Source organism: Phyllostomus hastatus, unplaced genomic scaffold (genome assembly GCF_019186645.2).
Source record: "Phyllostomus hastatus isolate PE091 unplaced genomic scaffold, TTU_PhHast_1.1 phas_contig_38, whole genome shotgun sequence".
Classification (NCBI taxonomy): Eukaryota; Metazoa; Chordata; class Mammalia; order Chiroptera; family Phyllostomidae; genus Phyllostomus; species Phyllostomus hastatus.
The window spans coordinates 490,789-504,178 of record NW_025333869.1 but is presented as its reverse complement, the minus strand read 5'-3'; the positions used below and the strand labels follow the sequence as shown (position 1 = coordinate 504,178).

General features: G+C 35.7%; 1 protein-coding gene across 2 annotated transcripts in view; it reads left to right on the top strand.

Moving 5' to 3' along the window:
* MMP16 (matrix metallopeptidase 16) overlaps positions 1–13,390 on the top strand; it is a 263,481-nt gene that overhangs the window by 234,949 nt on the left and 15,142 nt on the right. For both annotated transcript variants that reach the window (XM_045842403.1, XM_045842405.1), the window contains exon 8: positions 5,402–5,552. In XM_045842403.1, coding sequence (XP_045698359.1) covers positions 5,402–5,552 — 151 coding nt within the window. The remainder of the gene's footprint in view (positions 1–5,401; positions 5,553–13,390) is intronic.

Sequence of the window (13,390 nt, the reverse complement as noted above, 5' to 3'; positions counted from 1 at the left end):
CACTTCATGCTGGTCAGCTATCTCAGCATCCCTCAGGTAAAATCCAGTATAACAGAGTGACATTTTGTGAGCAAAATAAGCCAGATGTTCATATTCTCCATTACAGGCCATGTTTAGGCTGAATGGTTGTGAGATGATAATTATCAAACATCTTAGTTGAAAACTGAGCCCTTAAAATCTCTTTCAAGAATTGGAAGTAAATTTAAAAACAAAGCTGTCAGTATTATCAAAATCAGTATCAATCAAAATCAAGTCGTTGAGCCCTAATCCATGTGGCTCAGTTGGTTGGGTGTTGTCCTGCAAAGTGCAATGTCACTGGTTTGATTAGTGGTGAGGGAACATACTTAGGTTGCAGGTTCAGTCCTTGGTCGGGGGATGTGTACAAGGCAACTGATCAATATTTCTCTCACACATTGATGTTTCTCTTCCTGTCTTTCTCCCTTCTTTCCCCTCTCTCTAAAATATTAATTAATTAATTTAAAAAGTAATTAAAAATCAAGTTGTTGAAAAGTCTCAAAATTCATATTGTTGCCCTCACTTAACTTCAGGGAGGATGTATCATCCTAGCTGTCAGTTCCATTTCAAGAGGCAAAAATCACTTATAGAAGGGGAAATAGAATATGTGAGACAGGAAAGAAGAGGATGATAAAGTTTGGGAATTAAAAAGTCATACACAAGTTGTGTAACACAAAAGAAGAGTTGTCTAAGGCAGGTTGCCCTGGAAGGTGACAAAGTGAAAGATGTGACTTTCATTATCACTTTGTTGAAAATGCTTGTAAAGCAGCAGTTTTTTTAAACTGCTTACAGGTAGGTCATCACTCTTGAAGGTTTAGGAAGTGGCCTTGAAGTTCATTTGAAGTGGAAACACATTGTTTCTTAAAAAGTACAATAGATCACCTACAAGCAATCTCTATTATGAATAGATGAATGTGCTGATTACTGATGTCTCTGTTGGAGGTAGTGAAAAACTGTTGCTAAAATAATTTTCTTAGATTAAGGAATTTATGTTTGGTGGCCTTGCAACATGTGAATTGTGCTATTTCCTTGAAGTTATTAATGTTTATATTGTATATAAAAATGAAGTGATCAGCAAAACCGAGGGCAAACATTTAGTATTTTAAAATAGCCCTTGATATATGTATATGTATCTGTATATGTATACACACACACACACATACATGTGTGTATTTATTTATAACAATTCAAAAAGTGTATGGTATATTTTTATTACAACTGTTTTTATTTATACTTCAGTCTCCCATATTTTCCCATTAGTATTACTTATGTATGTAAAAGTTTTCCCATTTTCATTTATTTACTGTCAGTTTGAGTTCCTGGGGATGCAGACAAAGAGGAAGTTATAAACCTGTAAAAAATAATGAGGTTGAGGCACGACTGGCCTGTAGAGCTGGGGACTGTGCTATAGATGAGACAAGGACTTCAAGAACCCAAAAAGGTGCCCCATAGCAAAGACTACCTGTCAGAGTTGTCTCCCAGAGAGCAGAAAGGGCCAGGATCAAGTATGTGCCATGCTCAGGGTTGGCCTAATTGAAGGTACTCAGCTGAAAGGCCAGTTTTCCCTTGAAGGGAGATCTAAGCTGCATAACTCAATGGCTTCCACATGTGCCTAAATATTCAAAATTCTCTGCTTACTTGATAATATTATGGAGCCTGGAAAAGTAGGTTCTGGTAACAAAAAGCCCTTTACCTCCAGAGTTGAACAATTATTCAAATATCTTGAGTAACCAATCCATAAGCAATACAGAAATTAAAACTTAATCTACAAAAAGTTGACACTGACATAGATCAGTGTACAATATTTAAGCATTTGTTATTTATCTTACTTATCTGAGTGGATAGTAAGCAAATTTGACTGGAGAAATATTGTATTGTTTACTAATATGTTACCATTTAGGGGGGCCATGAGCTAGATAGGGTGTGGGTATATTATACATTTGATCTCTGATATTTCTAGAACTCTGAATGAGAAGTGTGAGTGCCTTAAATACAAATTAGAATAGGAAGGCTTATATTTAGTGACTTGCCCAAGATCTCACAGCTTATCATTGGAAAAGCTGTCACCCCCTACTTCTATCTGATTTCAAAGCTGTTGAATACTCTGTTAAACCATAGTCTAAGAAAGAAAATATTCTTTATGACAATTTTTTAAATCCCTGGAGTGTTCTCAATAAGTGTATTAATGTTGATCTATAATAATTCCAATATACAAAAGTTAGTGAGTAATGTAAATGCAACCTTCTTTTATAAAAGAATATCTAGTCATTAAAGAATGTATGTTCTCAACTTTTCTGTAGAAAGCCACATAGTAAATACCTTCAGCTTTGCAGACAATATGGTCTCTATCATCACTACTAAACTCTGTCACTGTAGCTTAAAAACAGACTAGACATTATGTAAATAAATAGTTGTGATTGTGTTCTCATAAAATTTTATTTACAAATACAGGCAGAAGTTGTTGGCCCTAGATTACTGACCACTATAATCAAAGACATAAAATATAAATGTGTAAGAGTTTTGTGGACTCTGAGGAAACAGCAGTACAGTTGATTTTCTAAATTAATAAGTTACCAAAGGTATCTGATGACTGAGGATACAGTGAACAAAGCATGAGCTGAGTGCAGTAGAGTAATTAATAAATGCTACCAATAATAAACCTGCAGTCATCACTTGATAAAGGGGAAAGAGGCAGCAATCAACAGCAATTGTAAAAGTGGATGGAATGTAGATGTGTTCAGTTAAGAGTCAATTTGGAATAGTAAGTTGAGTGCTGAATTAAAATACCTGGGCTGCAGTACAAATCTATTAGCAATTATGTATGGTTTTAAGTATGTCACTTCTTTTTTTAAGATTTTATTTATTTATTTTTAGAAAGAGGGGAAGGGAGGGACAAAGAGAGGGAGAAAATATCCATGTTCCATTGCCTTTCATGTGGCCCCCACCAGGGACCAGGACCTGGCCTGCAAACCAGGTATGTGCCCTGACTGGGAATCGAACCCAGAGACCCTTTAGTTCACAGCCCGTGCTCAATCCACTGAACTATACCAACCAGGGAAGCATGTCACTTCTTTAACCTGTAAATAACTGTCTTAGGCTGAATTACCAACCATTTTCCTGATCCAGAACATTTGAACAATATGATGCATCTTATCAGTGGCAGTGGCTCAGTTCAAAGGTGTTAGGGAAAACAGATTTGATTCAGCCTCTAGACAAGGCCCTGTCTTCTTTGTAAAAATGTTAAAAAGTCTTTAGACCCTTTTCCTTGTAGGAATAAGCATGTATTTTAACAATTCTTCATGGTTCTTTGCTTAGTGTCTGGCACCTCTTCTACACAAGAGCAAGGATCTCAAGTGTTTCTGTCATTTGTGTTCACACTTCCTTCAGTGAGTGGCCGTAATAGACTCTTAGTGAACAGATAGATATTCAGTGGTTGGGGAATGGATGGTTAGATGGATGACTGGGTCGGCAGATAAATTTTTTTCTTTTCAAAGTTTCTCTGTCTTTAATAAGAACTGTTAGTATTTTGCTCTACTTTCTGCAAAGGACTGTATCAGTAGGACCCGTTTTTTTCCACTTACTCCTGAGTATGTCAACTTCCTGGGAAAATCAGTAAATTCCTTACTCTGTCAAAGAGACAATAATTTCCTTGAAAATTAAACTGTTTGATGGTAATGTAGTGAAAAATACACCTCTCCTATGTTAAAAAAAGAAAATAGTTGAATGTGAATCTCACATACTCAAAATCTAAAAAATAGAAGTAAATTCACTTCAACTCTATCATGGGAAAATCTTACTGCATCAAGAAAAAAAAAGGAACTGTATAATTGTATTTCCTTAGTAATTACTAGAAAATTAAATGTATAACTCATAATCAGCATTGAATTGTTTTCTTGAATTCTATGCTACAAATACTCAGCAGGCAATGTGTTTTCTTAAATTTTGTGCGTACAATTTACTGTTGGGACATCATCATGTAACCTGACAGCAAATGTTTGCTAAGTTTTCTGTGTTGCTTTCTTTTTTAAATACAATATAGTGCATTTTAAAAAAAATTCCCTGGGGATTGATCTTAAAATAAAAAAGAGTGAATTGACATCTTCTATAGTGAAAGTCTTACTGTTTCTTCCTGTTACTAATGGGAAATTCCAACAGTATAGAGAAGTATTTATTTTCAAAACACATTTGAAAAAAAAACAGTTTATCTACAATAACAAGAATTTCCTGGAAGAACTGTAACCTTTTCTTTTCTCACATATTGTTCTTTCTTTCTCAAGACAACTGGACAACATGGAAAGAAAGCTTCTGTGAACATTTCTCATGCTACCTGCACCAAAGAACCCTTGTGAACTGTTGGTGGGAATTGCAGGCTGATATAGCCACTATGGAAAACAGTATGGGGCTTCCTCAAAAAATTAAAAGTGGAACTGCCTTATGACCCAGCTATTCCACATTTGGGTATTTATCCAAAGAATATAAAAACACTAATTGAAAAGGACAGGTGTACCTCCATGTTCATTGCAGCATTATTTACAATAGCCAATACATGGAAGCAACCTAAGTGTCTATTGATTGATGAGTAGGTTTTTTTTTAAAAGTGTGGAATATCACTAAACCATAAATAGGAATGAAATCTTTCCATTTGCAGCATCTTTGGAATACCTAGAAGGGTATTATACTAAGTGAAATATGTCAGACAGAGAAAAACAAATACCATGTTATATCAGATATGAGTGTAATCCAAAAAAACAAAAGTAATAGGTACAGAGCACAAGTTGGCATTTTCCAGAATAGAGAAGGGTTGGAGGGGTTGGCAAAATACCTGAAGAAGGCTGAGGAGTACAAATTTCCAGTTACAAAACAAAGAAGTCCTGGGGATGTCATGTACAGCACAGTGACTATAAGTAACAATACTGTGCTGTGTATTTGAAAGGTGCTAAGACGGATCTTAAAATTCTTATCACAAGAAAAAAAGTTGTAGTTTGACAGATGGTAACTAGACTTATTACTGTGGTCATTTCCCACTATATACAAATATTGAATCATTACATTGTACATTAACCCCAAACTTAGACAAAAGCAGGACTCTGGTTTCCAGAGCAAACATCCTTGATCCTTGATTCAGAACTATTTTATTTTAGCAAGTTATAGATGTATCTTTATTTTTTTAAATTATTTCTGATTGGGTTCATAAATAGTTATTCATTATACCTCCTTCTGAAAATAGCATTGATGTTTCAAAGATAACATCCTTATTCCAGGTGTGACTGCTGTGAAGTTATCATGTGGATATCATGCAAAATCCTTTTTAATGCATTGTTAATCGATATATTCTAATTTCTGGCATCGAATTAGTATATTCTGAATTTGCACTTATTTCATACAGGTAACAAATATTGGGTGTTTAAGGACACGACTCTTCAACCAGGTTACCCTCATGACTTGATTACTCTCGGAAGTGGAATTCCCCCTCATGGCATCGATTCAGCCATTTGGTGGGAGGACGTTGGGAAAACCTATTTCTTCAAGGGGAACAGGTCAGTACACACTTCACCAGTGTAAATCAGTTCAGTAATGTTTAGAGTAGCTGATATTTCTGGTCTATCACAGGCAAGTGCTGTTGATGAAAGAATTGGTTGTTTAGATATCAGGATAAGAATTATTGAAATGTGGAATTGAAAATGGTTTTAACATATTTTAAAATAACAGTCAATGTAAAATTTCCTCTATTATACCCAAATAATGTGACTTTCTTATGAAATTAAATATATAGTATATATTCTTTCTCTTTTCTGTAATCTTAATATGCCTTAAAGCTGTGTAGGCAGTGTATACCCACCCTTGCAATGCATTTTGTTAAAAGTTTTTTTTAACATTTTTTATTTTAAAATGTTTTAGCAAAGGTATTTTTGTGCTTTTATATTAAAAGTTAAATTTTATACTGTTGCACAGTTCATTATGAACATTTTAAAATAATTTCAGCCCTGGCATGTGTGGTTCAGTGGATTGAGTGCCAGTCTGTGAACCAAAGTGTCACCAGTTCGATTCCCAGTCAAGGCACATGCCAGGGTTGCAGGCCATATCTTCAATTGGGGGCTTGAGAGAGGCAACCACACATTGATGTTTCTCTCCCTCTCTTTCTCTCTCCCTTCCTCCCTCTCTAAAAATAAATAAATAAAATCTTTAAAAAATAAACAAAATAAAATAATTTCAGTTTAGTCATGAATTCTACTTCTTAAGACACATTATTTAAGTACCAACAATAGGTATAAACGACAGGCTTTAATGTCCAGCAAGCTAGTTTTGCTTTAGGAAAGGATATAAATTTTTACTTTGCAATTTCCAATTTTTTATTGCAAATGACTTAACACATTGAGCTTTGTCCTTGAGACCAAAGATCCTATAATTTGCCTTGTGGATTAGAATGCATACTTTTAAATTTATTCTGTTACTAATTTTGTATACATTATATTTGTACATATATTTCCATAGCAAAATATTCACAGATTTCACTTTCTTACTAAATCATAAAAGATAAATGATTAATCAAACAAAAATTTTATTCAAGTAGACGATAATTACTTATCATGGCCACAAAACATAAATGGTTCTGAAAACAACACAAGTGTGGTAGAGCAGGGAAGGAAAGTGGAGAAATCAATTCACAGCATGGGGCCCACTAAGGAAAGGAATTCTGCAGCCCTACAATATCATCTCTAAAATAACAGCCCTTGGCTAGTTTAATTGCTTAGGAATAGGTTCAGTACTAGTGGTTGGGGAATTTTGTTTTGGATTTTTTCTTCCTTCCTTTCTTTTTTCTTCAAAAGGCATGGAAACACAAGATAGAGAAGATACCCAGGAGAAGTGAACTCACACAGAACACAAAAGCTTAGCTGTATGGTTTCCATGAGGATTTCATGGATGATCCTAAAAACACCATATCATTACCTAACAGCCACTTTTCACACTTGTAGGTGTTATTTATTTTAATGTTTTGTTCTAAAGGTTTAGCACTTATTGAAAATTTTAAGTTTAGAAATTAAATCAGTGAAATCAATGAAAATTAGATACAAAATTTATAGTAGAATAACGACTATACTAAACTTGAGAAAAGGAGTTTAATTCTTTTTTTTATTTTAACCATTGTTGAAATACAGTTCTCTCCTTTTTACTCCCAATCCAGTCCCCCCTCCAACCCTCCCCACTTCCCTCCCATTACCACCCTCCCCTTAGTTTATGACCATGTGTCCTTTAAGTTTGTTCCTGTGAACCCTTCCCACTGTCCCCTTAAATTCCCTCCTCTCTCCTCTCCAGTCACCGTCAGCCTGTCCTCTCTTTCAGTGTTTTTGGTTATATTTTGCTTGTTTCTTTGTTTTGTTATTTAGGTTCCTGTTAAAGGTGAGATCATATGGTATTTGTCTTTCACTGCCTGGCTTGTTTCGCTAAGCATAATGTTTTCAGCTCCATACACACTGTTGCAAAGGGTAGGAGCTCCTTCTTTCTTTCTCCTGCATAGAATTCCATTGTGTAAATGTACCATAGTTTTTTGATCCATTTATTGATGGGCATCTTGGTTGCTTGCAGCATCTAGCTATTGTAAATTGTGCTGCTATGAACATTGGGATGCATAGGTTCTTTTGAATTGGTGTTTCAGTATTCTTAGGATAGAGTACCAGCAGTGGAATTGCTGGGTCAAAAGGCAGATCCATTTTTAGTTTTCTGAGGAAGTTCCATACTGCTTTCCATAGTGGTTATACCAGTCTGCAGTCCCACCAGCAGTGCACTAGGGTCCCCTTTTCTCCACAACCTCTCCAACACTTGTTGTTTGTTGCTTTGTTTATGATGGCCATTCTGTCTGGTGTGAAGTTTTATCTCATTGTGGTTTTAATTTGCATCTCTCTGATAGCTAGCGATATTGAACATCGTTTCATGTGTCTTTGGATTTTCTGTATGTCCTCCTTGGAGAAGTATCTGTTCAAGTCTTTTGCCCACTTTTTAATTGGATTCCTTGTCTTCTTAGAGTGCAGTCTTGTAAGTTCTTTATATATTTTGGAGATTAAACCCTTGTCTGAGGTATCATTGGCAAATATGTTTTCCCATAAACTTGGTTCTCTTTTAATTTTGATACTGTTTTCTTTAGCTGTGCAGAAGCTTTTAATTTTGATGAGGTCCCATTTGTTTATTCTTTCCTTTATGTCCCTTGCTCTAGGGGACACGTCAGTAAAAAAGTTTCTTTGTGACATATCTGAGATTTTCCTACCTGCGTTCTCCTCTAGGACTTTAATGGTGTCATATTTTATATTTAAGTCTTTTATCCACCTTGAATTTATTTTTGTATATGGTGTAAGTTGGTGCTCAAGTTTCATTTTTTTTGCACATGGTTGTCCAGTTCTCCCAACACCATTTGTTGAAGAGGCTATTTTTATTCCATTTTATGTTGCTGCCTCCTTTGTCAAATATTAATTGACCATAGAGACTTGGGCTTACTTCTGGGCTCTCTGTTCTGTTCCATTGATCTATGTGCCTCTTTTATGCCAGTACCAGGCTGTTTTGATTACAGTGGCCTTGTAGTATAGTTTAGTGTTGGGTATTGTGATCCCTCCTACTTTACTCTTCTTTCTCAAAATTGCAGCAGCTATTTGGGGTCATTTATAATTCCATATAAAGTTTTGAAGTGTTTGTTCTATGTCTGTGAAATATGTCATTGGTACTTTAATAGGAATTGCATTGAATGTGTAAATTGCTTTGGGTAGTATGGACATTTTGATAATATTAGTTCTTCCAATCCATGAACACGGTATATGTTTCCATTTGTTTGTGTCTTCCTTGATTTCTTTCTTCAGTGTTGTGTAGTTTTCTGAATACGGGTCTTTTACCTCTTTGGTTAGGTTTATTCCTAGATATTTTATTTTTCTTTTTGCTATTTCAAATGGGATTTTTTCCTTGATCTCTGCTTCTGCTATTTCATTGTTGGTGTGCAGAAATGCCTTTGATTTCTGGATATTGACTTTGTATCCCACTGTTTTGCCAATTTTATTTATTAGGTCAAGCAGTTTTTTGGTAGAGTCTATAGGATTTTCTATGTATACTTTCATGTCATCTGCAAACAGTGACAATTTTGTTTCCTCCTTTCTGATTTGAATGCCTTTTATTTCTTTTTCTTGTCTGATTGCTGTGGCTAAAACTTTCAGTACTATATTGAATAGAAGTGGTGAAAGTGGACAGCCTTGTCTTGTTCCTGATCTTAGTGGAAAAGATTTTAATTTTTGCCCATTGAGTATGATGTTGGCTGTACGTCTCTCATATATGGCCTTTATTATGTTGAGGAATGCTCTGTCTATTCCCACTTTGCCGAGTGTTTTTATCATAAATGGGTGCTGTACCTTATCAAATGCTTTTTCTGCATCAATTCATATGATCATGTAGTTTTTGTCTTTGCTTTTGTTTATGTGATGTATTACATTTACTGACTTGCGAATATTGAACCATCCTTGCATCCCTGGAATGAATCCCACTTGGTCATAGTGTGTTATCTTTTTAATGTATTGTTGGATGCAGTTTGCCGGTATTTTGTTGAGGATTTTAGCGTCAATGTTCATCAGTGATATTGGCCTGAAGTTTTCTTTCTTTGTTGTGTCTTTATTTGGTTTTGGAATTAGGATGATGTTGGCCTGATAAAAAGAGATTGAGAGACCCCCACCTTTTCCGATTTTTTGGAATAGTCTGTGAAGGATAGGGGTTAGCTCTTCCTTAAATGCTTTGTAGAATTCTCCTGTGAAACCATCTGGTCCCAGGCTTTTGTGTGTTGGGAGTTTTTTGATTACTGCTTCAATTTCTTTTGTTGTTATTGGTCTGTTCAGGCTTTCTGCTTCTTTTTAATTGAGTTTTGGAAGATTATATTTTTCTAGAAAGTTGTCCATTTCACCTAGGTTTTCAAATTTCTTGGCATACGGCTCTTTGTAGTAATTTCTTACAATCCTTTGTATTTCTGTGGTATCTGTTGTAATCTCTCCTCTTTCATTTCTGATTGTGTTTATTTGGGTCTTCTCTCTTTTTCTCTTGATGATTCTGCTTAAAGGCTTGTCTATTTTGTTTATCGTTTCAAAGAACCAGCTCTTGGATTCATTGATCCTTAGAATTGTGCTTTTAGTCTCTATGTCATTTAATTCTGCTCTGATCTTGGCTATTTCCTTCCTTCTGCTTGCTCTGGGCTGCATTTGTTGTTGTTCCTCGAGTTCTTGTAGACGTAGGGTTAGGTTGTTTGTTTGGAATGTTTCTAACCTTTTTAGGTGGGCCTGTATCGCTATGAACTTCCCTCTCAGGACTGCCTTGGCTCTGTCCCATAAGTTTTGGGTTGTGAATTCATTTTCATTTGTTTCCAGAAACCTTTTGATTTCTTCCTTAATATCATTCTTGACCCATTCATTGTTTAAAAGCATGCTATTTAATCTCCATGATTTTGAGTATTTTGGGTTTTTTTCCTTCAGATTGGTTTCTAGCTTCAGTCCCTTGTGGTCTGAGAAAATGCTTGGTATGATTTCAAGTTTCTTGAATTTCTTGAGGCTTGTTTTGTGTCCTATCATGTGGTCTGTCTTTGAGATTGTTCCATGTACATTTGAAAAGAATGTATATTTAGCTTCTTTTGGATGGAGGGCTGTGTATATATCAGTAAAGTCCATTTCATCAAGGGTATTGTTCAATGCCACAATATCTTTGTTGATATTTTGTTTAGAAGATCTGTCCATTTTTGATAGTGGGGTGTTAAAATCTCCCACTATAATTGTGTTGCTCTCCATATCTTTCTTGAAGTCCTGTACGATTTTCTTTATGTATTTGGGTGCTCCTATGTTGGGTGCATCTATATTTACAATATTTATGTCTTCTTGATGGATTCTTCCCTTGAGTATTATGAGGTGACCTTCTGGGTCTCTCTTTATGGACCTTTTTTGGAAGTCTATTTTGTCTGATGTGAGTATTGCTACCCAGGCTTTTTTTTTCCTGTCCATTTGCTTGGAAGATTTGTTTCCAGGCCTTCACTTTCAGCCTGTGTAGGTCTTTTATCTTGAGGTGGGTTTCTTGTAGACAGCAGATATGTGGGTCATTTTTTCTTATCCAATCAGCTATTCTATGTCTTTTGATTGGAGCATTTAATCCATTTACATTTAAGGTTATTATTGATAGGTACTTATTCATTGTCTTTTATGTAAGTGTGTTCCTCTCTCTCTCTTTTCCCTCACTTCCTTAAAGCAGTCCTTTTAGACGATCTTGCAGAGCTGGTTTGGTCGAGGTGTATTCTTTTAGACTTCTTTTGTCTGGGAAGCTTCTTATTTGGCCTTCTATCTTGATCGAGAGCCTTGCTGGATATAGTAGCCTTGGTTGCAGACCTCTGGTTTTCATTACCTAGAGTATTTCTTGCCATTCTCTTCTGGCTTGAAGTGTTTCCATTAAGAAGTCAGCTGTTAGCCTTATTGGGGTTCCCTTGTATGTTACTTCGTTTTTCTCCCTTGCTGCCTTTAAGATTCTCTCTTTGTCTTGAAATTTTGTTATTTTAATTATGATGTGCCTTGGGGTGGGTCTCTTTGGGTTCCTCTTGATTGGGAGTCTCTGTTTTTCCTGGATTTGTTTGACTTTTTCTCTTATCAAATTAGGGAAGTTCTCTTTCATTACTTGTTCAACTAGGTTTTCGATCCCTTGCTCTTCTTCTTCTCCTTCTGGTATCCCTATTATATGGATATTATTACGTTTCATATTGTCTTGCATTTCTCTTAATCCCTCTTCATTCTTTCTGAGCCTATTTTCCTTTTCTTGCTCTTTCTGGATGCTGTTTTCTACTTTGTCCTCCAGCTCACTAATCCAATCTTCTGCTTCATCAATCCTGCTTTTCATTCCTTCTACTGTGTTCTTCAGTTCAGAAATTGTATTCTTCATTTCCTCTTGGCCTTTGTTGAGAGTTTCTATTTCCTTTTTCATGTTTATATAGTTTGCAGTGAGATTGATATAGTTTCCCTCTAATTTCTGAAAGCTCACTGTGAGTTCATTGAACTTCCTGGTAATCATTGTTTTGAACTCACTATCTGATAGTTGAGTTGCCTCTATTTCATTTAGCATTTTTCCTTAGGCTTCCTCGTTTCCCTTCAATTGGAGGTTGTTTCTTTGTTTTCTCATTGTTGGTGGGTTTCTTCTTTTTTCTTCTTGTTTGTTAATTTGATCTGTTCTGATTCCCTGTAATTATGGTGTGTACTTCTGTGGTAGAATATTTGTGAGATTCAGTGGTGCAATCTCCTTCGTGTATCCTGGTGTTCACAGCTTCCCCCTACTCTTTTTTGTGATCAGTTGGAGGAGTAAGGCAAAATGGTTTAAAATGGCAAGACAGTATACTATGATATTTACTTTAGCAGCCAGTAGAGAAGAGATGGGTTATCCTTTGACTTCTTATAGTGTTAACCGTGATCCTCCACCCCTCTATCCACGTTTTAGAAAGGATGGAAAGAAGGTAAGACTCTTATTGGGGCCAAGAGGATTGTTAGTTGGATCTAGAAAGCTGTGAGGCTGTGGGAGGTCAGATTCTAAGATAGGGCTGGACTAAAGATTAGTATATAGGAGTAGTGAGTAAAAGAATAGAGACAACCCCCACAATAGTATAGTTCATAAAATTACAAAGTGGGCTGAGATCAGGTAGGGGTATTGAGAAGCATTTACAATTGTATAGACTAGGTCTTACTAGCAGTAATAGTAAAGTGACAGTCTTGTGGCAGAATTGATGAGGTCTAGATAACAAGAATAAAGAGTATAGAACCTTGAGAGGTGTATTAATGGAACACAGATGAGGAATAGTAACTCATCAACACCTTGTGACTGAGATACCAGGGGAACCTATCAAATGACAGTATAACCAGCCAAGCAAAGAAGATTATACAGAAAGAAAAAGAATACCAAAATATTATTAAAATGAAAAATGTCAGAAGAGTGAGAAAAAGATAATACAAATTTACAGTAACTTGCAAGATTAAAAAAAAAGGAAAGAAAAGCAGAAGATGTAGTGCAGGAGAGATAAATTTGGAGTGGAAAGAATAATATTAGAATGAATGGAAGAGAAACATAAGGGATTGCGAGATAAAAATAATAAGGATTCAAAAATAAAATGTCACATAAAACACAAGATAAAATCAATCAACCAACAACAGCTACAAAAACAAAACAAAACAAAACAAAACAAAACAAAATTAAAAAAATCCTCTTGTTGGTTTCTAACTGGCCAGACCAGTTTTTCTAATCTTGCTGGCTTCAGCCTGCTGAGGGACCTTTGAAATGCTTCTCTCTCTTCCCTGCCAGATCTGAGCAAGCCTGTCAGGTACCCTGGGCGCTGCTGAGCACA